General features: G+C 36.3%; 3 protein-coding genes across 9 annotated transcripts; 1 reads left to right on the top strand and 2 right to left on the bottom strand.

Annotated features, from left to right (window-relative positions):
* Positions 1-3,508: 3,508 nt before the first annotated feature.
* LOC141898714 (uncharacterized) lies at positions 3,509-16,768 on the bottom strand. 3 transcript variants are annotated; one of them, XM_074784793.1, is made up of 8 exons: positions 16,721-16,768; positions 7,870-9,107; positions 7,435-7,776; positions 7,208-7,357; positions 6,944-7,111; positions 6,796-6,863; positions 6,462-6,713; positions 3,509-6,215 (listed from the first exon to the last, which is right to left on the bottom strand). In XM_074784793.1, the coding sequence occupies exons 2-8, from the start codon at positions 9,056-9,058 to the stop codon at positions 6,156-6,158; spliced, it is 2,229 nt and encodes a 742-aa protein (XP_074640894.1). In that variant the 5' UTR covers positions 9,059-9,107; positions 16,721-16,768; the 3' UTR covers positions 3,509-6,155. The 3 variants fall into 3 exon arrangements, with proteins under 3 accessions (XP_074640894.1, XP_074640886.1, XP_074640878.1); XM_074784785.1 differs by lacking the exon at positions 16,721-16,768 and adding an exon at positions 9,338-9,689 and having other exon boundaries at positions 6,796-6,857; XM_074784777.1 differs by lacking the exon at positions 16,721-16,768 and adding an exon at positions 9,338-9,688.
* Positions 12,148-20,491, top strand: LOC141898732 (citramalyl-CoA lyase, mitochondrial-like). Of its 5 annotated transcripts, none has more exons than XR_012618590.1 (7): positions 12,148-12,227; positions 12,675-12,806; positions 13,199-13,373; positions 13,927-15,232; positions 15,321-16,883; positions 16,991-17,129; positions 17,528-17,662. XR_012618590.1 is itself a non-coding variant. In XM_074784830.1 (7 exons), exons 2-7 carry the CDS (start codon positions 17,538-17,540, stop codon positions 18,928-18,930), a joined length of 999 nt encoding a protein of 332 aa, XP_074640931.1. In that variant the 5' UTR covers positions 15,817-16,687; positions 17,528-17,537; the 3' UTR covers positions 18,931-20,491. The 5 variants fall into 5 exon arrangements, 3 of the variants coding, with proteins under 3 accessions (XP_074640931.1, XP_074640913.1, XP_074640922.1); XM_074784830.1 differs by lacking the exons at positions 12,148-12,227; positions 12,675-12,806; positions 13,199-13,373; positions 13,927-15,232; positions 16,991-17,129 and adding exons at positions 17,831-18,022; positions 18,091-18,286; positions 18,366-18,479; positions 18,572-18,750; positions 18,832-20,491 and having other exon boundaries at positions 15,817-16,687; positions 17,528-17,756; XM_074784812.1 differs by lacking the exons at positions 12,148-12,227; positions 12,675-12,806; positions 13,199-13,373; positions 13,927-15,232; positions 16,991-17,129 and adding exons at positions 17,831-18,022; positions 18,091-18,286; positions 18,366-18,479; positions 18,572-18,750; positions 18,832-20,491 and having other exon boundaries at positions 15,817-16,883; positions 17,528-17,756.
* A 121-nt stretch (positions 20,492-20,612) lies between these two features.
* On the bottom strand, positions 20,613-27,696 carry LOC141898757 (S-adenosylmethionine decarboxylase proenzyme-like). The gene is made up of 12 exons (XM_074784841.1): positions 26,875-27,696; positions 26,277-26,533; positions 25,586-25,672; positions 25,212-25,338; positions 25,043-25,117; positions 24,072-24,099; positions 23,933-23,975; positions 23,803-23,857; positions 23,499-23,579; positions 23,297-23,389; positions 21,743-21,898; positions 20,613-21,660 (listed from the first exon to the last, which is right to left on the bottom strand). The coding sequence occupies exons 2-12, from the start codon at positions 26,387-26,389 to the stop codon at positions 21,526-21,528; spliced, it is 993 nt and encodes a 330-aa protein (XP_074640942.1). The 5' UTR covers positions 26,390-26,533; positions 26,875-27,696; the 3' UTR covers positions 20,613-21,525.
* Positions 27,697-27,708: the final 12 nt, after the last annotated feature.

The raw sequence follows: 27,708 nt of genomic DNA, 5'->3' as shown, positions 1-27,708 counted from the left end.
GTTTTATATGTACTGTACAGCATTAAACTAATTATAAAGCGTTAATCTGTTATCCTACCAAACAATCCAACAGCCATACTTAATTTATCATTATATATGAATAGTAAATGAACTCGAAAGATAGATTTTCTTGTATTTTTCGATATATCAATGGTTAATAAAGAATCGGATTCAACATTCGTGTGTCTCACGCATTCCGTTCTATTCGGAGAACAGTTATTTGCAAGTCAAATCGTTTTAGTTCTACATAGCTATCCTGTGTCAGCGATGGTTTCTTTTTTTTTACAGTTTCAATATAAGTGGTGTGCCGTTTTATTTGCACGCAGAACCGCGAATTCAATACTGTATAGCGTTTCAATTTACGAATACAAGCCCGAGTAAATTGGATCGTATTAAAAAATCGACCACTCAATTTCCTTATTCGAGATAACACGCGCTTAAACCGAGACGAATTCAATTCATTATTGATGTATGAATAAGATCGTCTGCTTTCACGATAAGTCGATCGTTTAGGAAATCTTTCTTCGCTTTTCTTCCTACAGACGACAAAAGAGAGATTTTCAACCCGAACTGTAGGAACCATATTCTGTTGGAAAATATCAAAACAAGATGTGAATGTCAGAATGAAGGTAAACGCTACCGACGCCACGAATATTCCCCCCATTTATACATTCTCATTCGATTTCTAAAACTGTTCGTTCTTTAACCAAATCTGACGAAGTGCGTTTTTGCACCCGATTTAATGAGTTAGATTTGTTATTGAAATCAGTTCATTTTCAATCAGATTAAAATCGCAACAAATTTAGACACTCGATCATTTCACTCGATCATAAATGATTGGTGAATGCGGGTAAAGCATGTTTTAAGATTTTTTGTTTCAGATGTAGTTGAACTATCAGACGAAACGGGAACGTTGAAAAATATCCGCTGGAATCCAAAAGCTTACGGAACTACATATTTCAACAACAGAGAAACTTTAGTTCTAGTCAGAGTCGAAAGTAAGATAGAAATTCTACATTTTAAACGTTCTTATTCTTTCGAATGCAGGGCCGTATCTAGCGGGGGTAGGGGAGCAGCCCCCCCCCCCACAAGGAACCTGGGATACTGGATGATCTAAGCTACAGTTCACCCCCAAAATTCAAGTACGAGCCCCTGTGGTGGAAAGGAGAGAATAACTGCTTTTAGGCTTGTTGAACTAAAATTTCTTGAATAGACATTATTTCACGTTTTATTTTTTATTTTACGTTACGAAACCATTCCCAACCTCAGCCTATTATGCTTGAAAATCCAACCCGAATGACTTCATTTACAAACATAGCGAGAACGGCGATTTATATGAAAGGCCTATTTAGATCTTTGCATCACCTGTCAAGATATATAAATTAATCAAGATCGAATTATGGGCCGGACGGTTGTCGAGGGTAATGAACACGTGAAAGCTATTTTCCGTACTCCGGTCTGGATCGTGTCGACGTGACGATCGTATGGAAACATTAAGAGACTTGAAATCATCGCCGGCACGAATTTGATCGCGCGCGCGGATGGAAGATGTGCCGTACCATCGTTATAACGACATCGAATCGTTATCAAACTATACGTATTTGTGATTTATGCGCTTCTCTCATAATCCTCGGAGAGCCACGTTACCACGGGCGATAGCGTTAAAAATTAATCGGTTAATTCAAATGCACCCCCGTTGTGTTTTATCTCCCCATCATAACACGGGAACTATTGCAGTTTTTGTTCGGCCGTTTGTTGCTGCGCGCAACGTATAATAACGATGCAGGAATAGATTAAATATATCTTCCTGTTACGTCCTGCATTATATGATTCATTTAATATTTAATAACGACCAAATCAATGTAATATCAACACTGCCTGGTTATTGATATATACGCCTAATTGAGAGCGGGTGCAACGGTAAAGAGAAAATTCGTGCGACACATCAAAGCCGGCTATAGGGTGTGTTCGAACGAACGCTCCTTTTTTAGACAGTGCTCTTCATAATTGTAGTAAAAATATTTTTTGATAGGACCTACATATGTTAAATGTTGCTGTCAATCTAGGCTACGGTGACCCAAGTTTGAGCCAAAATTTTCACCAGATGCTCGGAGAATGCATTTTTGAGGATAATTTTATCAAAATATTCTGGGGAAGGACCCGCAGTCTCAGCATCGCATCTGCGGTGCTCGCTTGCTGGGGATACAGAACATGTAAAAAGTGCCCTTTCATAATTTAAGAATGGCCCTTCCTGGCTACGGGCTTGGCATACATTCCGCATTTTTGACTATCACGATGATTAAGTTATTAGTAATTCGTTTCTATTTCAAAATATTTCTAAAAATTCATTCGTATTTTCCATAATCAGATGAAGCTGATCCTGGCGGAAAACCAACTTTTGTACCCTTATTGAGCGGTTTCCAGGAGAATTTGGATTTCATATGTACGTATACGAACCCCAAACATAACATGTTTGATAAAGGATTAATTCTTGAGAGGAGTAGATAGTGGATTATTTTGATTAAGTCCACGTTGAGACCTTTGCCTATGATAATAATATGATCAATTGAAGCAGACCTAATTATACGGTTTAGTTAATTTCTAGAAAGAGTTATAATTGGTAATCATATGTTTAAGACCAAAGACACGCTACTATTGTGTCAGATCGTGTGCCTAACTGGTAAATATATAATATATATTCCAAGGCACGTACGTACGTTACTGTCAATTACTTCTTTAGTATTCTTTAGTATTCTCTCGCCGCAAAACTATCACCCGGAACCATTAAAACGAGAAAAAAAATTGTGTCGCAAGGTTTTGGTCAATTTGATCTATCAAATCGATCTATTTTTGCACGCTAGTGTTGCACAGTCGTTTCACTACTATGCGGCGCATGATCGAAATCTAATATTTTTCAGCGAATTTGAATCCATCTAAAGCATCGTCAACGGGAGTACTCACTCGAACAAATAGCAGGACGCGGAAAACGTCAGTGAATTCGGATGCTGGGGGAGGAGTGGCAAGCGGCAGGAGGCCGTCATTAACAAGGCGGACATCGTTTCATCGACAAAAGTCGCAACAGTTTCAAACTCCGAAGAAAAAGATCAGTCGTGCATGAAATAAACTAACAACCAGCTTCCCAGGAGAAACGTTGTCATAAGAGTGTGTATGTGTTGATCCGACATCATTCGTCTAACATTCCATGGTCTTTAATCAATTGCAATAAACACATTTTCTGGAAATCATGTAATTTTCATTAGTGAGGCGTTTTAAATTGCGAGGCTAGGTGCAAATGGGCATGTAGAACGCCCCTCCGGTTCATTCACCAATAAAAAATTACGCCATCATTTTTGTCTTCCAGAGTCGGGTTTAGATACAAACTTTTGAATCTCGTTGCAGTCGATTTTCATTCTGTCCGTTAAGTTGTTAATCGATATTGGGAAACTGCATCCGTACTCGAAAAAAATTGAAAAACAACAACACTAAAATATAGATTGTATTACACATTTATTCTAACAATCATTTATTCGTTCATTTATTTGCTCATCTATATTCATTTATTTTATTTCCAGCAGTTCATTGTACAAATTATGATTTTCATTAACAAAAATCGATTAAAATAAAGAAGTGTTTCTTAAAAGATATGTTTTTTTATCTTTATCCAAACAACAGTGGCCAGGTTTTGGATTCGTTCACGTTTGCATTTAATGCAAAGCGAACTTTTCCACTCGATGGACGAGGTTTGTTTTAGCGATTCTCGTGAAAGTGATTGTGGCTGATGCGAGTGATCAGGTATAAAAAATTGGTGGACAAATAATCGTAATTTTCACGAATAAGCAAAGTCATATAAAATAATAACAAATCTGCAATACTAATAAAATTTCTCATGTACCTTAAAAATTGATAACCTCAAAAATATTATTAGTAGCTGTTATTACTATTAAAAATTATCAGTAGTTAGCAATAACATATGATTATTATAATATTGTATTTCTCATTTTTTTCTTATTACGGTATAAGTAAGTCTGAATACCAGACGAGCTGACTGGTTCCCGCGGGAACAATAATATATAGATATACTAGATAATGGATGTTTCAAAGCAATGGATAGAATAAGTCGAGCTCTTATTTTGGTCCAATATTTCTTATCACAGGTAGATTAGGCACATAGATGATGCACAAGCAGCTATTGGATTAATGATTTCAATCATTACATGTCTAAAAACTAGTTAAGATGTAATATTCTTCGAAGAAACTAGTACGTCTCTGATATTTAGTTGCGAATGGCTCTTCACAAGATTCGATCTTATAAAATCAAGTTTCGTCTCGGGACTTTTTTGTTAGCACATGAAAGTGGAATAAAATATTTCCCTAACACGAACATGCATAGATAAATTTAAAAAAAAAACAACATTGCTTGAACACGCGTAACCATTCAATAACAACAATGTTTGCATAGAACTAAATATCATACTAAACCGTACGAAGCATAAGAAAAACATTTCGTATAAAATCTTCAGTAGAAATAACCAAATCTCAAAATCATTAACATTGGACATTGCGGCAAGGCAAATCTAAACCTATGAAAACTGACACTGCAAAATGTTAAATGATGATTCAAATATTGTGTAACGCATAAAAACACAAATTAAGATACATTATCACACACAAAATTTGGATTAGTTCTCGAAGCAAGGTTCGCTCTCTAGTAGTCGAGATAATAAACCAGTTTTGTTAGTAAAAGTCATAGCTCAACAAATCCACACATGCTTGAAAAAAAAGCAGTTCAGAGAGACCAACAAAAATTGCCTGTACAGCATCGCGATATAAGTTACACTGAACCAAAAACTAGCTACGGAACTCGACAAAAAATTCTTTCAAATGCAGATTTAAAAATAGACGAACATCTGCTATGTATCCAACATATATACATACATTATATACCTTCGTTACTGAGCGATTCATACGATTAGTGTTATTCAATAAATACAGAAGGCAAGATTAACTTTGATATAAATAACAGTTACATTCAATGAATTACATTCATACAGCAACATTGATAGACAACTGGAATGTAAAAAACTTATAAAGCCGATAACATTTTAAAATAAATACATAATCAGATATTAACAGATTTTATAGATTGAGTTGACAAGATTGATTTACTAAATAGCGAGTATACCATTCGACCAAAATAGCTTCGGACAGAAAGCTTGTTTTCTTACAGTAGCTTCTATGTTTTACACACACTGACTGTGACCATGTGCAATAGAAAATGTTTTCCATGTTCATAAATGCAGTGAAAACCAAAAATACGAATACGGAGTCACAAATCGAATAAAGCGAATCCAAAATAAGCTTCTTATAGGTACGCTAAACATTCATCGTAGAAAACAACCCAAACTGTGGCATATTCGTCAATATATACACGTGTATACATACCACTATTCCTTCAGATTATTAAATCGTTTCATCTCATTTGTCATGGGGTGAATGATGCATCTAAATATCATGCATAAAATCATCAATTCGTTAGTTGAGCATGTTAGCTGCTGAGATTATATCAACTGACAATTAAGTTTAAGTATTATTTTAAAACAGACTGTTAAAATTCAAACACAGTTTTATGGAAGATCTAGATAACTACCTTTTGTTGACCTAGGACCAGCGTCATAGACTGGACAGATACACCATAGAAAGAGCTAAATTCTAATCTCAATGCATGCATATTTTTGGAATTCGTTTCAAGTCAATTAATTATCCATTCACAATCAATCACTTACTTATGTGTGTTAAAAATTTTTCATTTTCAATGACTTTTAACAGTTATAACTGAACACAGGAACTTTCCAAATTTGTCTTATTATTTCTAGGGGTTTATATTTTGGATTTTTGGAGTGACTGTGTGAAGGACAAACCATGAATGGCCACCAAACATTTTGATACCCATTCTTTGAGATCGGACCCTTGTATATACATTGTATATATGGAAATCGCTATACAATCAGCAACACACACGATTCAAACTGTCTTCATTAGAGAGAGTACTACACAATAAACTACGCAGCACATGTAATAGTTCACCAACTGGCCTGCTATCTAGTTATCGGCTCAAATAATTGTATCAATGATACCCAATTTTGTAATTATGCATGTTAAACTTGTGTCCCTTGATCTTCATCTTCTTCATTTTCTTCGCTCTCAATTACTGAATCCTAAAATAATTAAGACATCTTTATAATAATCAAAATGACCTCAATAGTTTGGTTGCACAGGACAAAAACATCTTCGATACAGCGCATACTGACATTTTTAGGAGACATAATTAAATCTGTTTCCTTGGGAATGAATTTTTATTTTTGGAATTAAGAATGGTCCCACTAAGTTAACCTATTCTGTTCTAAAACTTGGAAGGGAATCAGTTGAAGGCCATGTGCATGTTGAAAAATTCTAAATCTTACCCAGCCACCTTGACCGATAACCCAATTTGCAAATTTATCCTCGAAATACTTGAGACTCATTTCTTTTAATCTCATCGCCAATGCTCCACCGTGACCAGCGAAGTCGACCGCAACTCTCGTGACTTCAAACAACAACGCGATCTGAGCCATCTCGTTTTCTCCCTGTCTCATCTGATTCTTCAACACCTTCTTGAACTTCCTGTAGCTTGCGTGTTTTACAAGTTGCACAATTGCATCGGTAGGAATCATCGACTGGAATAAGGCGATGTAAAATTTCTAAACGTTTGAAATCGGTAATAGAAATTCTAAAAACCCTTCTCGACGAAATATATACCTGGTGCATATTATCTCCTTTATTGCGTAAAACTTCTGCGATTTTCTTCTCCAGAGAAGAAGCTCCAGCTTCAAATAGAAGAACTATTTATTACAATCAATCAAACTTAACGGAACATGGCAAACTTAAGAACATTGTTCGGTGGTACCTGATGTACCGCCCTGTGGTCCTGGTTCTGGTAAAGGACTTCGACAAGTTAACCTGTCCGCGATGTTATCTAATTTTTCCGCAGCTTTCGCGTACATATCAACCTGCTCGGACAGAGAACGGTTGCTGATCCGTTTCTCTTCCGGAGAAGATCCACTATCACTTCCTTCTACAAAATCAATCACATCAATCCCAGTTCAATTCACTCTGAATGGTTTAATTTTTCAATCTTTTTCTTTTGTTGCACAAGAAAAAAATTCCTTACCTCCATCGACTCCATCTGGAGTTTTTGGTTTTGACGCGGCTATTCCATCAGATTGTGCATTCTCCTCCAACTGTTTACGTAACGCACGACGCCTTGCTTCTTTGTTAGATGCTGCGATGTCGGGTTCGTGTCCTCCTTGGGCGACGAGACCTGCAACGAAAACAAATCGAGATAACAATAGGAAATTGATTAAAGCCATTCGAATTCGAATTCCAACAAACAATTACCTGGTAATGAAAGAGTGGAACGATCAGGACCCTGAGCTGAATGACTGTGCGAATGCGCATAAGAACATCGACCTCTGAACGAATGTTGCTTATGTACACTAGGTCTATGTTTATCCGTTCGCAAGGAACTCATAGACCGCTGAGATCCGGATCTCGATACCGGTCGAGATATATTGGTAGGTCTTCCGATTGATGAGCTGTCTGATGGTATGGGCCCGCTGCTTGGACGGTTTAATACATCCTCGAATATCTCGGTCGGAGTCCTCGCCTTCACGGGACTTTCGATGCTACCACCACCGGCTCCAGCATCTGAATGACTCGAAGAACTTTTCGATGAATTTCCTATAATAATGAATTAAAATCAGCGATTGTTATTCAATCTAGAATTTGTTGTTGAAAGAAAAATCAAAACCTCAAGTAACAAAAGATACTCACTCTTCTTCAAAGAGCTTTTCCTGATTTTAGATGGTGCCCTTAATTTTCTCCATATAGACATAAAAAAACTTCTATCCTGTGATACCTCCGGGGAAACGAGTTGAAATCGCTGTTCTCTGGAAGCGTCTGTCATATTATCATCCAAAATTTCACCAGATGCAGACGTTGTAACACTTGGAGTAATACTCCGATAACGATCGCTATCCGGAGTTCGGAGTCCCGATGACTGCGATCTCCGGCGGAAGCTCTCTCGGATTCGTTGTTGTGCGCGTTTGAAATAGTTCTTTTTCTTTTTCGAATGGTACTTCTCCTGGTCCTCGTCGGAACTTTCTTTTTCCGACGAGAACGAATTTCTGCGGTCATAATCTGCGATATTTTCGCGCAGGTCCCACTCCAATGAATCGGGCGTATGACGTTCCTCATTGATGGCTTGGCCTTCGGCTTGCCCGGTTGTTGACGGCTTGCCTGGAAAGAAAAGATTTTCAGTCGCCGTAGCATAGCTAGGTCGTCTATTGCGACTAACAGAACCATCAGCTCCTGAATCTGAATGAGTCTCCCTTATAGCTCCCGGTTCTGCGGCAGGCGGAGCTGCTAAGTATCCAGACTTCTCCTCAATTATGGATAATTCATTTTTTTTCGCGCCGTGTTTAAGAGGAGGGGACAAATCACTGTGACTGAAACTTCGTTGCAAATATTGCTCTAACACGAGCCGCGCCTCGGCGGTCACCTCGGGAATCGATTTGAATGAATCATATTTTGGCCGTTGGGAACCGAAGCTTTGAGTGCGTTTATGCGCGGCTGGGTGAACCTGATGGCCGTGAGCTCCCGGTAGAGATAGATGAACTGTCTCGGTTATCGGACGACTAGGAATTTCAATCGGCGCGCTCGATCTACTACCGCTGCTACTAGTAGATTTACTAGGAGTCGAGTTGGCAGAAGACGAAGTTCCCTTATCGATGCGGATATGAACGGGTGCATCGATCGCGTCATTGCCGGGTTTCTTGTCATTTTCTGGTTCGCTAAAATCCCTGATTCCAGTCATCAGTGCATCCCCATTAGACCGATTAATGTCCTTAACAATGTTGTTCTGTTTATCCAGCTTCGCGCAGCCATCGGTGCAAGGCGCATTCGTCGGTCCATTTACTTCAACGGTTTCTCTGTGACGTAACAATACCAAATCTGCGGCCATGCTAACTGTTGATTCATTTTCATTTATAGCTTCAGCCGCCAAACTCGCGCTGAAAAAAATAGAAGAAAATCCTGTTATATAAAAGTCGTTGAGAAAAGTCTCCAATGAACCGTTACTTCGAGAACACCTTTCAGACATGAAATACATCGATAAAAACGAAACTAAAAAATTAACAGAATATAACGTAATTCAGTGAGCAGTACACTTTCATAGAACACTCGTCATACATAACAGAAGAGTCCTTTTATCCATTATTGATAGAGATTTATGCAATTCTACCTGTAATACGGAGGCATATATCCAGTAGTTCCGTACGCAACAAATATACCCGGTATACTGAATGTGAAATGAAAATCAGCTGATTTCCAATGTTTAAATAATAGCTCCACCTGGCCGTGGGGAAACCCAAATAACAGTATCGATATTAGTACCAGTAGTTATTATTGCCGTATAGTTCTATTCTATTATCGATGTACTAATTGAACAGATTACTCATGGGTCCCACATTGAGCAAATAACGACTGCGCGTTGATGACAGTGGAGTATATTTCCGTTATCGAAAACACTTGATTATATTTGTCACAAGAAAATGACCGCAATATCCATAACGGAAAGTTGAAATTCCCTAACATACTTCCTATTCATTTTCACTGTAGATGTACGCATATTAGTCAAATTAGTCAATAGCGTAATAATAGAACTTTTGTAAGAAAACTGCAATGTTTTTATTGAATGTCGTTAATCAAGTACCGGTATGTCGTTTAGTAATACCTGGTAAATAAAAGTAACAGGATTCGCATGAAGTAAGATTTTATATTTCGATAATATTTCATATAAAAACAATATTGTTTTGTTCAATCAAGTTTGAAATACTGGCAAAATATATTTTCAACTCACAAACTAGGGGTCCGGGGACACATGTCCGCTCGATGAAATGCTTGAAAATCTAATAATTCTAATATTCAGCATGCCCTGGACTGCAGATTGTGTGGTACGTAGATATATGTGTTAATATTGTGACAACCCATTGAAGCGTCTTCAAACCACCCAAAATAACTGGATTCCATCTATGGACCACAGATGAAAAGTAAATGCAATAGTCCGCTTAAACTTAAGACCCAAGCGCGCTAAAACATGTGCAAGCATTCAGAAAATAACAAAACTATATTGAAACATGCATCTTTGCAATAGTCAAGGCCCTTAAACAATTTGGCCAGTAATTGAGATTACATAGGCCTACACACTCTTCTCCTACCTTTGAGAGGGACAACACTCCATGCTAACACCCTGAAGATTCAGAGAGAAATGACTGGTGATTGATACACTTTACGTGTACTTTTATGGCAAAAGGTGAAATGATTTTCAAGCTTTTGCGTACAGTACATTAATCCAGTCACTTCCATCTATAACCCTATTACGCAATCCTTTTGATATATGAGTTAATCGTTAATAACTTGTACTTTTAAACGGGCAAATGAAGGCAAATCCTTCAAAAGATCAAATACAATACTAATGCATGACCTGATAATTGGAAGTCCGTTCAAATACGTACGATAAAAGTCCCTGCGACCATTCTGAAGGATACAGCCTAACTACAAACTAATCTAAGAGAGGGCTTTCTTATCTAACATCATGTAATCTATAAAATCAGATATTTTCGTTGACAACTTTTATAGTAAACGTTTGAAATTATAAAATTTCGAAACATTACGACTTCGAGTTTTATTATTTTCAACTTCCATTATGGGATTTTGCAACATATATTGCTTTGGCGGAGAGGGATTGGAAAAAATGTAGAAAAAGCTGTGCTTCTAAAAATGTCGTATACGTTCACATGAGCAGGGCGGTGGTGTGCAGTAACATTAATAGTTTGTATACAACCTGGCGATGAACGAAGATTTCCAATTATGAGCTGTAAAAATCACGGCACAGAAGAACATTCTGTGTATCCAAGCAACTATTCGCGTCTAAACAAACTAGTTTTAGTGAGCTTTTACTGACGAATTATGAAAGGAGCCCTCCGCATCCTCCGCACAGCAGCTACCTAAATACTCCAGATTTCTAGACATTCGGAGAATATACCGCGCTCAAATGGGCCGCTATTTTCATATTGTGAGTCAAATATTGGGTGTGCCCGCCAGGGGATGTGTAAGTTTTTGACAGCGGACGACAACGACGACGACTGGAACTGTTCCATGAGCATGTGAAACTCACACCTCATATATGAGTCTAACCTGATTGTGATTCAAACAATGTGTCATCGGCGCTAATGATGCAGTAAAAGTTGTTGTAATGCTGAATGATGAACTGGATGGAATTAATTAATTAGCTGAATTTCCCGTAGTGCCTCCTCCCCTCTCCCCTCCCCTCCCTGCACACCTATACACAAATTATCATCCATGTATAATGACCATCATCTCAATTCATTACCGATGACTTATTTCTATTGCAAGATTTCATCAATTAGGTGCCATGGAAATTATGAATTCTCATAGGAGATGCAAATTTTGTTTGAAAATTCATAAGAATGTTTGATTCATGAACCTCCACCTCGGATACCACAATTCATCAGTTTTTATCACAAATCTAGAATTTCGTCCCAATTTCGACAATTCTTATCATTACAAACCGGATATAACGAACTATCAGTTACAACGAACAGATCTGACGAAATTTGAATAAGTCAGAGTGTGATAGACCAATAGGCCCTTATCATATACTAAAAATATAAATAATGACATTTGTATATTACAAGTAAACAGATCAAATTCATTTTCCTAAAAGTAATTGAAAAAATATAATGACCACTATTAACTTTATCATACAATCCTTTTAAAAACCTGGACATTTCTTTTAAGTTCACTTAAAATTACGCAATGGTAACAACTAAAATGGTAGTGGTAGTATGTGTACTGTAGGCTATAGAAAACGGGGTAATTTTGTAAATTCAGCATGTTGTTAACGTTTGTTAAAAAGTATATCACGAACTGACACTGGGGATTTCCCCGAGTTATTCATAACGTGTGGACTTTATGCACACACAATCACTAGTCGACTATTCAGCGAATTTTTATGCGACGAAATATCAAGGAAGAATATTGAGTCATACACTAAAATACATGAAGCCCCTACAAGAGAAGAGAGGATTTCCAAGCACTTGCCCAATCAGGTGAGATGTGTACATGTATTTAATGATAATCAAGTACATGAAGTATAACAAAAAAACCTTCATCTTATAACTATAATGATGATGTGGCTATTCTAAATATAACACTAGTACTCCGATAGTTCTCAATGACAAACTAGTCTGTCAAACTACGAAGATCATCAGAAATACCACCAGGAAACTATGTGTGTATGTATGTGTATACATATACATATACATATGCATACACACATATACATACACATATACATATATGTACATTATATATATATATCAGATATTGTTAGTTTTTGGACCTAGCCATATCATCTTTTACCAAGGCCCTTCTGATTGGGATTGGTTTCCAGAGAAATCCCCCTGTTTCTCAAGGAAACTCGAAAACCGATTTGAGGAGTAACCGCATTTAAGAGAAAATCCTCTTCGTATACTTTCTCAACCATTTATTTTTAGATTTATGGATTTTAAAGAACAATATCATAGTACGATAGTTCGAAGACGAAGCGTTCCGGGCAGTTCGCCGTATCAAAATGAATCGGTACTGAAGCTCGAAAGATTCAAACTTTCACTGAAGACTCATTTACTGTGAGTATGAGACACTCTCGCGATGAATCTAAGTTGGATAAAGTTCGTCGGGTTGATAAGAATTCGGGCAGAAAAACATTCTCACTCTCGATAGTATAGGACAGATAAGAACTATTAACCGATTCATCAATCTGATTTACGACCAGTTAAATAATTTCATACTGGATACGACGAACTATGGGTCATAGCGAACAGATTTCCGGTCCCCTGAAGTTGATTGTAATGAGGTTCCACTATGTTTGGATTGTTTGATCGATCTCAAGAAATAAATGGGTTTGAAAACGTCTGGGTAATGGCTATACTGAACCATATCTGGCCTGGAGGATTTAAGCCAATTGTCTGGAATGCAAAAACTCTGATTCTGTCGATTAATAATTTTCTGTTTATTCCAGCGAACAAGATGACAAAATCGATAATACCCTGATACACATGATATACAAGGAGCTGATCGATATCTGGGAAAATGAAAATACAAGAGAACAAGCCCTACAAGTTCTACCATTGATGGAGTGCTATATACGAAATATATTGATTTCTCCGTGGAAGGATGAATTCAAAATCATCAAAGTGAGTCGGACGATAAAAGCATCATAGTCACCCATGCACTGCCTTTGGTACAATATAAAGTATTTCTTGTAAGAAATACTTTATAGGGATCATTCATTTATTACGTATACATAAAATTTGAATTTTTCAACCCCCTCCCCCTCTCTACGCAAAATCGGCCATTTTTTCATATACATTAAGCATTACAGTAGGCAATTGCACTGACGCCTCCCCCTCCCCTAATGCGTACGTAATAAATGAATGACCCCATATTGAATACACCATTTTGAACTACCGGTACATGCAGCCGGTACCTTTTTTTTAAATTCAACAAAATATACTGAAAGATTTAGTATATTGTATTAAATTCTATTTTTCCCTTTGGCTCCGAAATTGTCTATCACTATCAACACTGATCAGTCAGTTAACTACTTAGAATCATTTAATTTCTATTAATGAAATCGTCTTAACAATATTTTCGAAACATCTTAATAACTCGATAAACTGAGAATCTCATGACTTTCTGATTTTTTATATCACCAACAAAGCGATCCTTCCATCGTTCTAATTCCAGAAATACAACGGTATATTCGCAACGCGAATACTCGCTGTAACAAAATACGGAGAAGACTTCATCAGATTAATAGGATACAAAAAGAACGACCAGACTTACGAGCTACAAACATTCAATCAAACAAAACTAATTGATTTGGCGTACGACTGCTGCCTGGCACAGGTAAAACTTCAGATCAAGGAGGAATACGAACGAAAATCGCAGATCAGGGAAGACAATCTTATGATTATGAATGAATCAATGACTAAATTGAAGGATGAAGTTGAAGATGATGATTTATACATCAGTGCAACGGACAAAGATATCGAGTATGGAGGAAATTGTTTAAAGGAAATCGATACAAATAATGATGATGAACTAACGATTGGTAATGTAGAACTAAACGCTGGAGGATTTAGAAAATTTGGCATCGTAGAAAGCTTGCCTAAAAGACTAGATAGGTTTGACTCAGAGAAATTTGGGACTCTATATGGTAAATCAAAAAAATATGGTCTTGATCAAACTATGCTTGAAACGACAATCGAAGATAAACCAATTAAAATAATGACCCCTGACATGAACCGATATACTAGAAGAAAAACGTCTCCCGAGGGCCCATCAGAAAAGTTACGCAATCATTTGATGGAGTACATCAAGAAACATCCATTCATTCCTGACACGGCTTGTAAGATCAAACCAGTCATAGAATACGCCACTATTGAACAAGGAAAAGAGATGATCAACAAACAGAGACAGTTTACAGGCTACGATCATTTCAACAAACCACAATATAGACCTAATAATATAGTAATCGATAGTAATATGGAAAGAAGTGTGACGATGCTTCAAGGAGTAATTCAACCAAAATCTTTGAAGTATCAAAAATCTTATGCCGCCCAGTCCAGGGAGCAGATGAATGATGAATATCAAAATACGGATTCGGAGGAAAATACTGATGAAATTGTTTGGAAATATCCTACAATAAACACAGAAAAGGATATAACCATGAACTACTTCGGCGTAAAAATGCCTGAGAAGCAAAGAACTGGAACTTTCAGAACTGCTGAAGAACTGCGGAAAAAAATACGGGATACTCACAAGGTTGACCCAACAACGGATGTAAAAGAAAGTACAGGAGGAAATAAATTCAGAGACACTATCACAAACACTGTAACGCAACCGAAAAATACTGCTTATATTAACGCAGAAGATGTATTGTGCAAACGAAGTTATGAGCTTGTAGACAGCGTTGAAAAACTGCTAGATGTTGACACAGAACTCGACTCTGATGCAGTGTTCCGGGATCACATTTCATCCGCCGAAAATGGTAAATATAACATTTTGATCATGTCTGCATTTTAAAATCGAATTACTATTACTATCGTACTGAACAATGTGTAAAATCAATGTTACAGTACCAGTATATCAGGATATTGGAGATGGAAGTAATTATCAACAAACCTCAAGACACCATTATGACAGGACCACTGCTGCAGTGTCTGCACTTGATAGACCTACGGCTGAAAGGGATATCCTAAGCCATAAAATAGATGTCGATAATCTTAATAAAAAAGACGAAATGAAATACATGTTTGTTGATAAAAAAAAGAGTGACATCTTGAAAAGTGTAGACATGGCTATTACAAAGAGTAAAAAGGCTAAAACAAAAGGTGCAGCAGGTCTGAATAGGTCAAATTCATTGAGAAATTCAAAAAGGTCCCTGAAACAAATTGACAGAACTCTGAATGAATGCCAGAAAACATACAACACTCTATATCCAGATCAAAAAGAAACTTCATCTAGCCTTGATCAGAGTACAGACACTAAAGCAAAGAGAGTCAATGATTGGAGCAGCAATAGTTTAAGGCCTACTAAAACTGGTGTGTCAAAGGAAAGCAAAGTATAGCCTAAGAACTTATTAATTTGAAATATAAAATGGACAAAAGCGGTATGAAACAAGAAAGTGAAAATTGAAACTAGGCCAGATCTGCCAAGTAAAATGTGCTGCACGACAGAAAACATGTAAATTTATAAATTGACACAATAATACTTGAAGGCTACCCAAAGCTAAATTTGACTTGTTTGATTTATTCGCTGATTCATATCACAGTTTTTCAATGTGCAGTCTGGAACACCTGACATTCTCTGAGTGTCAGTTAGTCGGAAATAGTCCATCGGAGGCTGACGATGATCTCTAGGGTGAGATCGAAACGTCGTGTATTCTATATTTTAGATTGAATAAATAAATTCTTGTTTTTAAATTCTTTTAATCTGTAGATAGTGGGTTTTTATCTTACGTTTCTTGATATTTCATAGGCCCTATAGGCCTAGGCCTAGCATCTTGCTGGTATTCACAAAGATAAAAATACCAGCCAACATATAAAAACATTATATCAGAAAAAAGGTTTTTTCACAGAAAGCAAAAGTATCTTCAATCGCGCGTATAGGCCCAGGCCTGTTACCTGATCGATGTCGCAATTGGCTAATTAATAAGGAAAATTCTTGTTTTTTGTTTTGGCATCAAACAGGAATCATAGCATCAATTCAAAAATTAAACAGGCTAAATAAGTATTTTAAGTTGAAGGGAATAGCTTGTCAAAACGAGAGTTGTCAGCAATAGGACACGAGTTGACCTGCTACCAATCATTAACTGTATGTTGTAGGCCAGTATATATTGAATTGACTTGATCGATAAGTCAACAAGAAAAATATCTGAGGCCTTAAATATGACGTTTATATAGCAAAAAACGTTCAATAACTGTCAGATTCAACTAACAAAAAGGTACCTAAATGTTAAAATATCGATTTCGCTCACCATTCATTCGACGAGGCGTAAATTAAAGCGAAAAAGCGCAATCATACTATTAACTATATTCATGGAATAAATGTTTAATTTGATTGAATTGATTCCGGTGGTACGAGCATCCATCTGAGTTTGTGCAGTTGTGTGGAGTAGAAAGTGAAAGTGAACTTGTAATGTAAATAAATATAATTCAAAGACTTTTGGCGATAAATATGGCCCTTTCACTCTGCATGCAGTGTCGTACGAGCAATTGTTAATTGTCAGATTCTAACTTCATTCAAGTGTTAAAAAAGTTCGAATTTTGTCGGGCCGGCTGAAACTGACAGCACACTTGAGAACTGCAAAAAACCTGTCAAAAATCGCACTAATTACCAACCTGAACATTTCTATTCAGACGTATAAGTTTTCCAAATTGAGAGAGGCAGGTATACCAATAGTCCTAGAGACATCCCTACTCCTAGAGATCTCCTTATAGAATGTAAATGTTTCTCCTCTCAGCCTCGTTTGCGGCAACCGACCTTTGCTTTGTCCTTGACAAGCTGAGACAACACTTTTGTCTTTGGTCTATATCCATAAGCAAAGTTTCTAGATTTTCGAGAGCAATTTAAAATGCCACTGACTGATTGTAATTTCCATAAACTTATTGCCAAATTTGCTACAGACAGCTTTGATATAACCTATAATCTAAAATAGATATCTTTATTCAGGTATTGCCCCTACTATTAGTAATTGATATGTATATAATTCCTGGTTTTGTGTTATTGAACGGTTTGTTTTTCTAGGTTTCATTAATTTCTATTTCCTAATTAATTAATGTAGGGCAGTATTCATGGCTTTCACACTGTATCGAAGTAGACCATTTACACAAAGTCTAGCAAAGCTGGTTATCAATAGATATCATCAGGTAGCTATGCAAAGTACGTATACACCTAGGAGGGCTTTTCTTTATGTACCGGCCAGCGATATGAAAAAAATCAAGAAAGTTGAAAGTCTTGACGTCGATTGCGTTGTGATGGATTGCGAAGATGCAGTCGCCGTAAATGCCAAAGTAGGTTATTTTCAGCTTGATTTAATTTCCTTTGCGTATCATCTGTTGTATTTATTTGTCAATTCTGATTCAAGGACATCGCTCGGAAAAATGTTTTGGAAGCTTTACAAACATTGACATTGCAACCACGAACAGAATCCTCAGTACGAATTAACTCGTTTTCAAGCGGATTTGGCAAAGATGATCTGAAAACTGTACTTTCGTCGCAACGTTTACCGAACATGATTAACTTGCCTAAAGTAGAATCACCGGAAGAGATGGAGAAAGTATGTGTTCTCAAAGAAAAAAAAAACCTTTACCTGCATATCCTATCATATATCTTTTTGTTTGATAGTTTGCTGAGGAGTTCAAGAAAAATTTGGGTGATCGAAAATTAGAAAAGAAAATCGCTCTGACGATTATGATCGAAACGGCATTAGGATTCACGTTCATGAGAGAAATCTGTAAGAAAGGATGCGAGCTATCAGAAAAAGAGCAATTCAATTTAGAAGGTGTCGTGTTCGGAACGGATGATTTCGCTGCCGATATTGGTATTGTAAAGTGTACTGATGTATTTTCTAAGATTCATGTCTTTGCTTATCGTATCATGTGGACTCGTCAATGCTTTAGGTGCTGAAAGGACTCCTGATCTGACTGAGTTAATGGCAGCTCGGCAGTTGTTTGTGATAACTTCAAAAGCTTTCGGTTTACAGCCTATTGATTCGGTGTATACAGCTTTCAAAGGTAGGCCTAAATAATTTTTCATTGTTTGTTTCGAATAGGCAAACTACCGGTTATTGGCTTATTCACTATAGGCTACACTTATTTCATTCAAGACGTGGATGGTTTAAGGAAGCAGGCGGAAGAAGGACGCAGACTGGGTTATCTTGGCAAACAAGTTATTCATCCAATGCAGGTTCCTGTTGTACAAGAGGCTTTCTTACCGAATAAAGAAAAGATCAAATGGGCCATCGATCTTATAGATGCATTCGATACCCATCAAAAATCTGGAAAGGTTTGTTAATCACTGAATCAAATGACAGTATATTCATTCAAAACACGAGATAAGTGGATATATGAATGAAATATTTTTCAGGGTGCATTTACTTTCAATGGAAAAATGATTGATATGCCGGTATATATCCAGGCTAAGAACATTGTACATCTTGTAAATTCTACGAAAAAACCAACTTGAGTCGAGATGGAAATGCTCTCCGGATAAGTTAGAAATATGCTTGCGAGATGTTAAACTATGCTTGAAACATTGGAAGATATTGGCTTGTTTACTGTGATACCAAGAGGTCGTTACTGCGCTAGTCCCCATCATTTTTCGTGTATAGTTGGAGAACTACATAAGCCGTCTACACTAGATTGGTGAACCCGCATTTTGGTAAACGCGGATTTTATAAAAACCCGGGGAAGCGTTTACACTTACTTGCAGAGTGATCTCTTTTCTAGAAGGATTTATTAAATGCGGGTTTCATAGAAAAAACTACATTGAACCCATGTTTCTAGCGTAGATGCATCACCCGCATACAGTCAACCTTGGTTAATCCGTCTCCGGTTAAACCGTATTAGTGCTTATTCCGTATAAATAAATTGGTCCCATTTTTCAATGACGTTATGCCCTTTGAAATTCAGTGTCTAATTCGTACTCCATAATCCGTATTTTCACTTATTCCGTAGACAAATGCATGGTCCCGTTGTCCAATTTATATGTAAATCCTTATGTGTAATCCGTATCAGCTGTATCAGCTGTTAGGAACATACACTTGAAGTGACAAAAGTATAAACATGAAATTAATTGAATTGTAATCTAATGAGGTTAATGTGGTCAGTAGGAAATGAGAAACTCCAGAAAACACTGAAGTTAATTCATCAATCTCATAGTTTCAAGCTTCACTAAATATACAGTACAGATGCTATTATCTGTCAATCAGCATAAGTCCTTTGATGAATCGCCCTCAAGTACATGGTCCGTGGGTTATCTGTACTAAACAGACAATGACTTCAAATAGTCCTACTCTACTGAAACCAGTTGGTTTGTGTTTCATCACACCAATGGACCATCGGATACTATGAACTTTTTATCCCCCCCCAAATGGCAAATGGATCGTTAGTTCTACTGTAATAGTCGTCCACGGTTTGAGAGATAACTAAACCAGCTATTATACGGATTGTGCACTTAAATCATAGTTTATATGGGTAATAGTTAAATCGTATCAATTACGAATTATCTGTTATCCGTATATCACTTAATCCGTACTAAAAAGCACAGTCCCTAGTGATACGGATTAACCAAGGTTGACTGTATTATAAGAAGCTAGTGTAGATGTAGCTTCAGTTACTGTTTTTTTTGGTCAAATAACTTGCATATGATTCTGTTGTGAAGTTTTAGCACACAAAAATATTGTACAACGGTAGGTGAAACAGAATTGTCCAGATTATGGTAGATTATCCGTTTATTGTGCCAATGCATAGAATATTAGATTTATTTGAGTATAATGAAAGTTATTTACGTCTTTTTGTTCTTGTGATCCATCATCGAGCCAGGTAGGGAGGCAAGCCATTTTCCTTTGAGACGCTTCAAATTCAAGTTATCTTTACATATCTTTTATACAGTGGAACTTCGTAAATACGAATCTTGTGGTCAAAAGTGAAATTGTCGTATTAAATGGGTTTTGTATTATCCAAATGCTGGAAGTCATCAAAATAAACTGGCTTATAAACTTAATAAATCTTAAACAGAATTGTACTAACGACATTCAACTTTACTTCTTATCCATACTTTGAAAATGGGAGGATGTACAATGCATTGAAGCAAAAATACATAAAGAGGATGTATTTTTGTTTGAAGGGAATAACTCGATATTGAATAAGATAAACCTTTATTAACAAGAATCATGCATATACAAGAAACATTTTCAAAAAATATTTGCAATATAATTATTTTTTTGGGAAGATTTTTTCCAATTGGTTAAAAAAATATTTGAATACTTATGAATATTGAACACTAGTACAGTCGACTCCACTTAACTCGCCACTTTTGTGCTGACAATCTCAGCAGTAATCATTAACTGCTTTGATAACTATGTAATTTCACTAAATGGACCAAAAATCTAGTACAGATTAAGCAAAAATACGAGTTATTTCTACGAGTAAAATAAATTATTTAACAAAGGTCTGACCTGAAAAAACTTGCCAACGTCTACGAAATATGTGAAAATAAAGCAGAGTCGACTGTACACTATCCCTTAACGTTTCATTGAGAACTGTAAAAGTTAAACAAAGATACCAGCAGCAAGATTCACAGTGATAAAATACATAAAATATTACCCCTCAAGTGAAAAATCAATAAACAATTTTCCAGAACAAAGAATCTATAAAATATTTCAACATTAACAACAATGCTTCAAATACTGTATATCTCATTGAATTACATACGAATTAGATAATACTTACATGATTCAGCAAACCCAAAACTTGTCAGTTGGAATCTTTGCCAGTGCTTACGACGAGCTCTTTGAGAACGCCACAGAAAGACGGATTGGTAGCATATTATGGTTAACAAATTGAGCTTCGAAACTTTGTCAAAATACTGAAGACAAAAATCTTGCAAAAGCTTGCACCCGAAGCATAAATTACACACAAATAGATTATCACGGATGCCTGTTAGCCGAAGAAAATTGAGCTCATTTCTACGATTCGAATTTTGATGAGATATTGCGTTATATACAACATAGTCAGGCGATGAATTGGAGCCTTGTAGGTTTCGAGACAAGGCGTACCCTCAGCCATTTTTCTTGAAGTGAGCGTAAACAAGGTTATAATTCTTGAACCGACAAAATTGTCTGTCCGAACACTTGAAGTTCGGCAACGGTTCATCGCGTTCGAACAGCTTCAAAGAATCACTAGCATAAGACGTCTGAAAATACAAATCATATACCGTAGATATTCGTCGCATAAACTGATTTTCGAAAGAATGTTTTTCGGAAAAAAATAGTTACATTGTTTGCGAAAAGAGTGGCCAAAACCTTCCCAGGTTTGAAAGTGTCGATCAACATATTCAATAGTTGCTGGTAGCATTTCTGTTCAACGTTGCTTTCAAAACTCACGTACGAAAACCCTTCTTCAGGTGTGATGTGAATCGTGAAATACTTAGTCTGAAATCAAAACATCAGAAAATCTGCTATATTCGTCTATATTTGCCCATGTTTCAAGATACGAACTGTTATTGGTGTGATGTGGATGATATTTTCCAAATGAGATGTTGAATAACACAATGAAGTAAAGCACTAAATCTATGTTAAACTAGGGGTCCAGGGACACCATGCCCACTTGGGAAGTGGTTTCCAATGCTCAACAATCTAACAATTTCAATATTCAATGCCCCCTGGTGACCAAATACAGAAACCAATGACCTTGAAACTCACCACAATCATAGAACATGTCAGCAGATATGATTTTGTAATTGATTGTGATAACAAAATATGCCTCGTTACCAATTTAATATGGAAATACTAAGTAATTCTACTATTCAACGCCCCCTGGTGACCATATGCAAAACCCAATGACCTTGAAACTCACCACAGTCATAGAACATGTCATAAACTACAAAATCTTGGCCATCTTGATTCTAACAGGGCCAGTTTTTGGGCTGAAGATGTGTCTAGGGTAGATACATGTATAAACCAGATATCAAGACATTATCTTGAAGCTTCTTCAAAACTTCCCAAAATAACTGGATTCCGTCTACGAACGGACGACGGACGAATGAAAAGTGAACGCAATAGCCCACTGGGACTTATGTCCCAAGTGGGCTAAAAAAGATTTGTAAGCACATCCTAAAACTTTGATGAAGTAGTACCGGGTATTCAAAGGAGTAGTATTTAGCACCACGGGTTATTGAATTGGCGGGTGAATTAAACAGGTTATAGTAAAATTCATCACTGAATAGGAATTTTGGAACAGAAAAAGGGAGACCATGCCCACTGGAGTAGTGGTCTGAATTGCTGGAAAATGTTCAACACCCCCTGGTGAACATATACGGAGACCAATGACCTTGCCACTATCATAGAACATGTTAAAAGCTTGCTGCAGGGACTTAAGATTATTAGTGAACACAATAACATGAGTGGGCTAAAACAGTACCAACAATACCTATTGCGAGGTTTGAACTTCATAATAAGCCTACTTTTCATGAGGTTATAGCATTGCACTCTAAAAATGCTAAATTTCACTAAATAGAAGTGGAGCTTATCAAGCTTATCATTAAAGGCATGTTTGAATCACTTCATAGGCCCACTTAAAACTAGCAGGTTAAAAATGTTTGAAGTGCACGAAGAATGTAATCCAACCTTTTGATTTCTGCTGCATAACTTTCTCTAAAAATTCAAGAAACAAGTAGGAAACAAACTTCAGCAGATAGGGGAAATCATTTTGAATTAATACACAACATATACACACGTATTACTGGATCTAGCCTAGATCTAGGGATTTTGAACACTTATGGTACTGATTTCAGTAGCGAAATCATTATGCTTGTAAGCTTTTCTTTTTACCTCTGGTAAGAGCCCATTCATGGAGTAACCACATGGATCAAACTGGAAATCGTCAATAATCGCTCCAGGGATCAGCTTATCAATACCAGACATCTGTAAAAAAACAGGTGTATATGTACATTGTACATTATAGGTGTAGACACAATGATAAACACAAACTTGCAAATTGTATATGGCATCGATTTGTTTTTTTTGCATTTACCTTTGTAGCTTCAGCACCAGTCTTACACTTCTCAATCGTGAAAATACTCATAATTTCTGGATCAAGATCTGACATCAGCAAGTTTGCAGGTTAAGGGGATGGAATAAATCAACAAGTATCTATCGAAGGCACTTTTTATCGATGAATAGTTTTTTTATCCAATAGGTATCAATTAAAGCTGTTAGTCATGTACATACATAAAAGCAAAGAATGATTATTCTAATCAGAAATTGATGGGAATAACAGAATTTTCATGTTTTCGATGACATAAAAATAAATGTTTTCTTTTAGTATCAAAGGATATTTCAATGGTTTGATCTGGCTCCTCTACACCAACAATATCCAGGGTGTACAAATACCTGCCAAAAAAAATAATAAAATCTTAAGACTTCGTCAACAAATTCGGAGAAATTCTGAAACAGGCGATAACTTACCAGCAATCGGCATTCAAGCGACCAAGGGCATAAGCAGCACCATCTAATGAATGATAAAGAATATTTTTTTCAACTTTTCTACATAGTATATCATAATTTTTAGTGAGAGGTAGATGTATTGATATTCATATCCACTTACCATCAAAAATCTCATCAAGATGCGTAACCTATTAAAAGAAGACAATAAAACAGAAGTTACGATACATGTTGGTAGATGAAATACAATCATTGATAGAAATAAGTCTGATAACTGATTTAAAAGTACTTTCATTGATACTACTAGATTTCCACTACGTAATAGTAACCATCACCAGGTTGTTACACAATCACCTGTGTTGTTGCCACTTGTAACAGGATGGAGTGGTTGCAGCCTGATACTCGAGCAGTCTCTCATTATAGAACATTGTTACAGGATGCTTGTTACAGGTTGTTAATATCAATATTCCTTAATATGGGTTTTTAAAATCTATCCCACCTTTTCAATGGCTGTTACATAGCGCTAGTGGGCAAGGCTCAGCTGATATCTCGTAGTCTATAGCTATTTGCTCCAATTTATAACAATATAGGCCTATACATGTAATTCAATCAAAAGTTAAGCATTTCTTGGCCCAATTTCTGCCACTTATGACATACCAGGCATGTACTTCAATAAATCGCAGTAACTTTTTGCTACATTTATTTACCAACTACAATTATGGTAACAAATGTATCGGAAAAGTTCAGAAATTTTTCCATTTGGTAGATATGCGTCGAGTACCAGTGCAAGTCATTTGATTCTGAATATATGACCCTGATGGGAGATATTAGATCATATGATTCGTGTTGTTCAATTAGAATTCAATGAGATCATATTTCAAGCAGGTGATTTCTTAGAAATATTTTGAACTGGGTCTGACACTAATGACAGCGATCTCTAAAATGTTGACTATGAAAATACATTCATAACCAGACAAGAATATACATAATTAACCTTCCGTGTTATCAAGATGATCGCCTTATCAAAGTTCAGTCAATATTTGATTTTCATGAACACAATATATCTTACAGGTAGGCCTACTAATTAATCTTTACAGTACAAGAATGAATTGAATAAAACCAGGTTTTTCATACCTCATCTTCAAATGTCTGATGAATTTGTGGTTGAAGTTCGGGCCGCAGAAAATTCTTCCTTGAGTAGAATACATCCTTAAAAGAGTAGAAATTATTTTGCATAATCAAATTCGAAACCAATAATGGTTTCCATTATTGGGGGCCCAAAGGATGGCGTAATTAGGCCTACCGCGATTGTATCAAATCCTAATTCTTCTTTTGCTTGTTTCAATAACGAGTCAACAGCGTGTAACAATGTCGTACGACCACAGGTCTTCAGAATGAACCTGTTCCTCGATATGAACATACTACTTTCACTGCAAGAAAAAACCGAATTTAAATCAAAATCCATTTCAATAAACACTAAAAAATTGACATTAATTTAACATTAGGATACATTTTCAATCTTAAGAAATAATTTGAATTAATCAAAATAACTCAAATGGCGGTAATCCAAAAAATTATTAAAATCTTGAACTAAGAATTTGGTTTAGTCATTTGTTATATAAAGTAAGCTTACTCTTAAACCGGTGTAAGATACTGGTAAATGAAATTCCTTCTTACCTGAGAACATATGCATCCAATCCATCTATGGATTTGCAAGAAATGATTTGACAATTTACTTTTTCCAGCAAAGATTCCCAAAATGACCTGAAGAAAGATCAAATAGTCAAAGGATCGTAAATTAATCAAATCTACTGTGATGAAATATTCAATTTTTCTTTGAACCAGTAGGGCCTATTCGAACCCAGGGCATATTGCTAGCACTGGGTCTTTTCCACCGTGGTTTTAAGTAGCACTACTCAATTAGTTACCTAATCATCGGTGGTAATCTTTTAAAATCTCAACCACAGACAGGTTACTGACTATACTCAACCTAGTCTTCCACGGAACAGTAACAACGACTGGTATTCAGACTAACCTAACCCTAGTCTAATACCTAGCTGTTGTTAAAAAATAGCTATCAAAATGACAATAGATGTGTTTTAACATGCATCGACTAAAGACGTTTATCAGTTTTATCATATCGTAATGAGAAAGATAATCATATTCAAGAATATTTGTGAAAAAAAACTTTTAAAAAATGCCAATGGTATTGTAGAGACATCCACTGTTGGTTGAAAGGCTCAGGTAGTATTAGCCTTCTTCAATATTAGCTGGGCTGTATTGTATGTACACTAGTACAGTACCTACACTAATTAGTAATTGTGGATAATCAATTAATGGTCTACTACTCTACGAGTACGGTACGTACCTGTCAATGTTTCGTAAATCGGCGGTTTTTGCATCGGTTGTTGAGCCGAACCAAACTTCCAATAATTTTTCAGTTCCTTCGAAAAAATCATTTCCATTTACCGCATTTGCCATCGTTGATATCGCAAAATGTCAAAAAGTCCCAGGGCACTGTGTTTATTTCGTCCGCAGGACCGAGAGCTCCGTGGCTGTACAGTGTTAATAGTTGACGAGTTCAGCTCAGGCAACTGTCAAAGGTTGGTTCCTTCTTCCGGGTTCCTAGATATTCATTCATATACAGTAGAATAAACTCGTGCTATTTACCGAAACAAACAAGACAAACAGAACAATATCATATGATTATCATACTAAGAAGTTTATTGAAAAGATCGTTATGCATCACAAATAAACGATTCCTTACTTTTCTCATTTCTCATCACTTATCATATAAATACTTTTTAAAGCTTTTTCTTGAAGCTATTACGAGAAAAGTACATTTCCTAAATAAATACTACATTTAATTACTCGCACCTTAAATTTGATATGTAAGACTAGCTAAAGTGTAATGTAGCTACAAGAAATATCTAATTTGTTCAAATTAAAGTTCATTGTATGCTTACCATATTGCGGAGGATTTTTCATGTAATGGTAAACATTCACTGCTACTTTGAAAGGTTTAAGTATCACATCTGTTACATGTGAATAGCAAGTAGGCATATAACATGGATTAAACGAAATCACACTTTATAGACTATCCCTTGCATACATGAATAGGTGAACAGGATAAGTAGATGCAAGTCGCTAAAGCCGATAGAGAAACACGCATTGATTTTAAAAACAACACAACAATGTCAGTTTAGCATTTATAAAATCTATCTAAATACTTTGATGAATTTATACAAGATGGGGCCTAAATTCCTCTTGTAGATTATCACAACATAACACAGAATGGAAGTAGCACCATAGTTAAATTCTTTTTCTTCTTGTTTTGCAAAGCGACTAACTGCTTTTTTCATTAAACACACAAGTTGGTAGGGAGCAAAAATGTACGGCACGTATCTTTCTCACTCAAAATCATTCAATAATAACTAACAGATCAATCACGAGAATCATTGTTAAACCATGCTATCATACGGAAGCATACTGGGTACCTATCCAGGTTTGTCAAATCTATGTACCGCGTACACCCGAGATAGGACAGACGATTACACGTGTTTTTCTTTTTCTCCAAGTATCCTTAATTAAAACTTAGTAAAACATGTGCACTTCTCCAAAGGTGTTTCAGTGAGAATCTAATAATTCTACAAGAGTTATAAACTGTATCAGCAATCACAAATTCCAACACAATGTTTATATATTGCAGGCATTTAGCCTTTGTTTAAATGTCATTTCACATGCTAGGCACGTACACCTTATTCATATGGTCTACTCATTTTGTATAAAATCCATCATTG

This window comes from Tubulanus polymorphus, chromosome 1, assembly GCF_964204645.1.
Source record: "Tubulanus polymorphus chromosome 1, tnTubPoly1.2, whole genome shotgun sequence".
Lineage (NCBI taxonomy): Eukaryota > Metazoa > Nemertea > Palaeonemertea > Tubulaniformes > Tubulanidae > Tubulanus > Tubulanus polymorphus.
The sequence above is the reverse complement of the archived record's forward strand: the minus strand, read 5'-3'. Positions and strand labels throughout refer to the sequence as shown.

Excerpts from the sequence above, each read along its gene's own strand:
- LOC141898714 (XM_074784777.1), bottom strand. Across the intron at positions 7,777-7,869 it reads GAAAAGCTCTTTGAAGAAGA|GAAATTCATCGAAAAGTTCT; the intron begins GTGAGTATCTTT and ends TCATTATTATAG. Across the intron at positions 6,216-6,461 it reads TTATCGGTCAAGGTGGCTGG|GATTCAGTAATTGAGAGCGA; the intron begins GTAAGATTTAGA and ends TAATTATTTTAG.
- LOC141898732 (XM_074784812.1), top strand. Across the intron at positions 18,023-18,090 it reads CACCGGAAGAGATGGAGAAA|TTTGCTGAGGAGTTCAAGAA; the intron begins GTATGTGTTCTC and ends TTTGTTTGATAG. Across the intron at positions 18,287-18,365 it reads TGATTTCGCTGCCGATATTG|GTGCTGAAAGGACTCCTGAT; the intron begins GTATTGTAAAGT and ends TCAATGCTTTAG.
- LOC141898757 (XM_074784841.1), bottom strand. The coding sequence starts at position 26,389 with ATGGCAAATGCGGTAAATGGAAATGATTTTTTCGAAGGAACTGAAAAA. Across the intron at positions 25,673-26,276 it reads GATTTACGAAACATTGACAG|GTCATTTTGGGAATCTTTGC; the intron begins GTACGTACCGTA and ends ATCTTTCTTCAG. Across the intron at positions 21,899-23,296 it reads TGAATGGGCTCTTACCAGAG|ACTAAGTATTTCACGATTCA; the intron begins GTAAAAAGAAAA and ends TTTTGATTTCAG.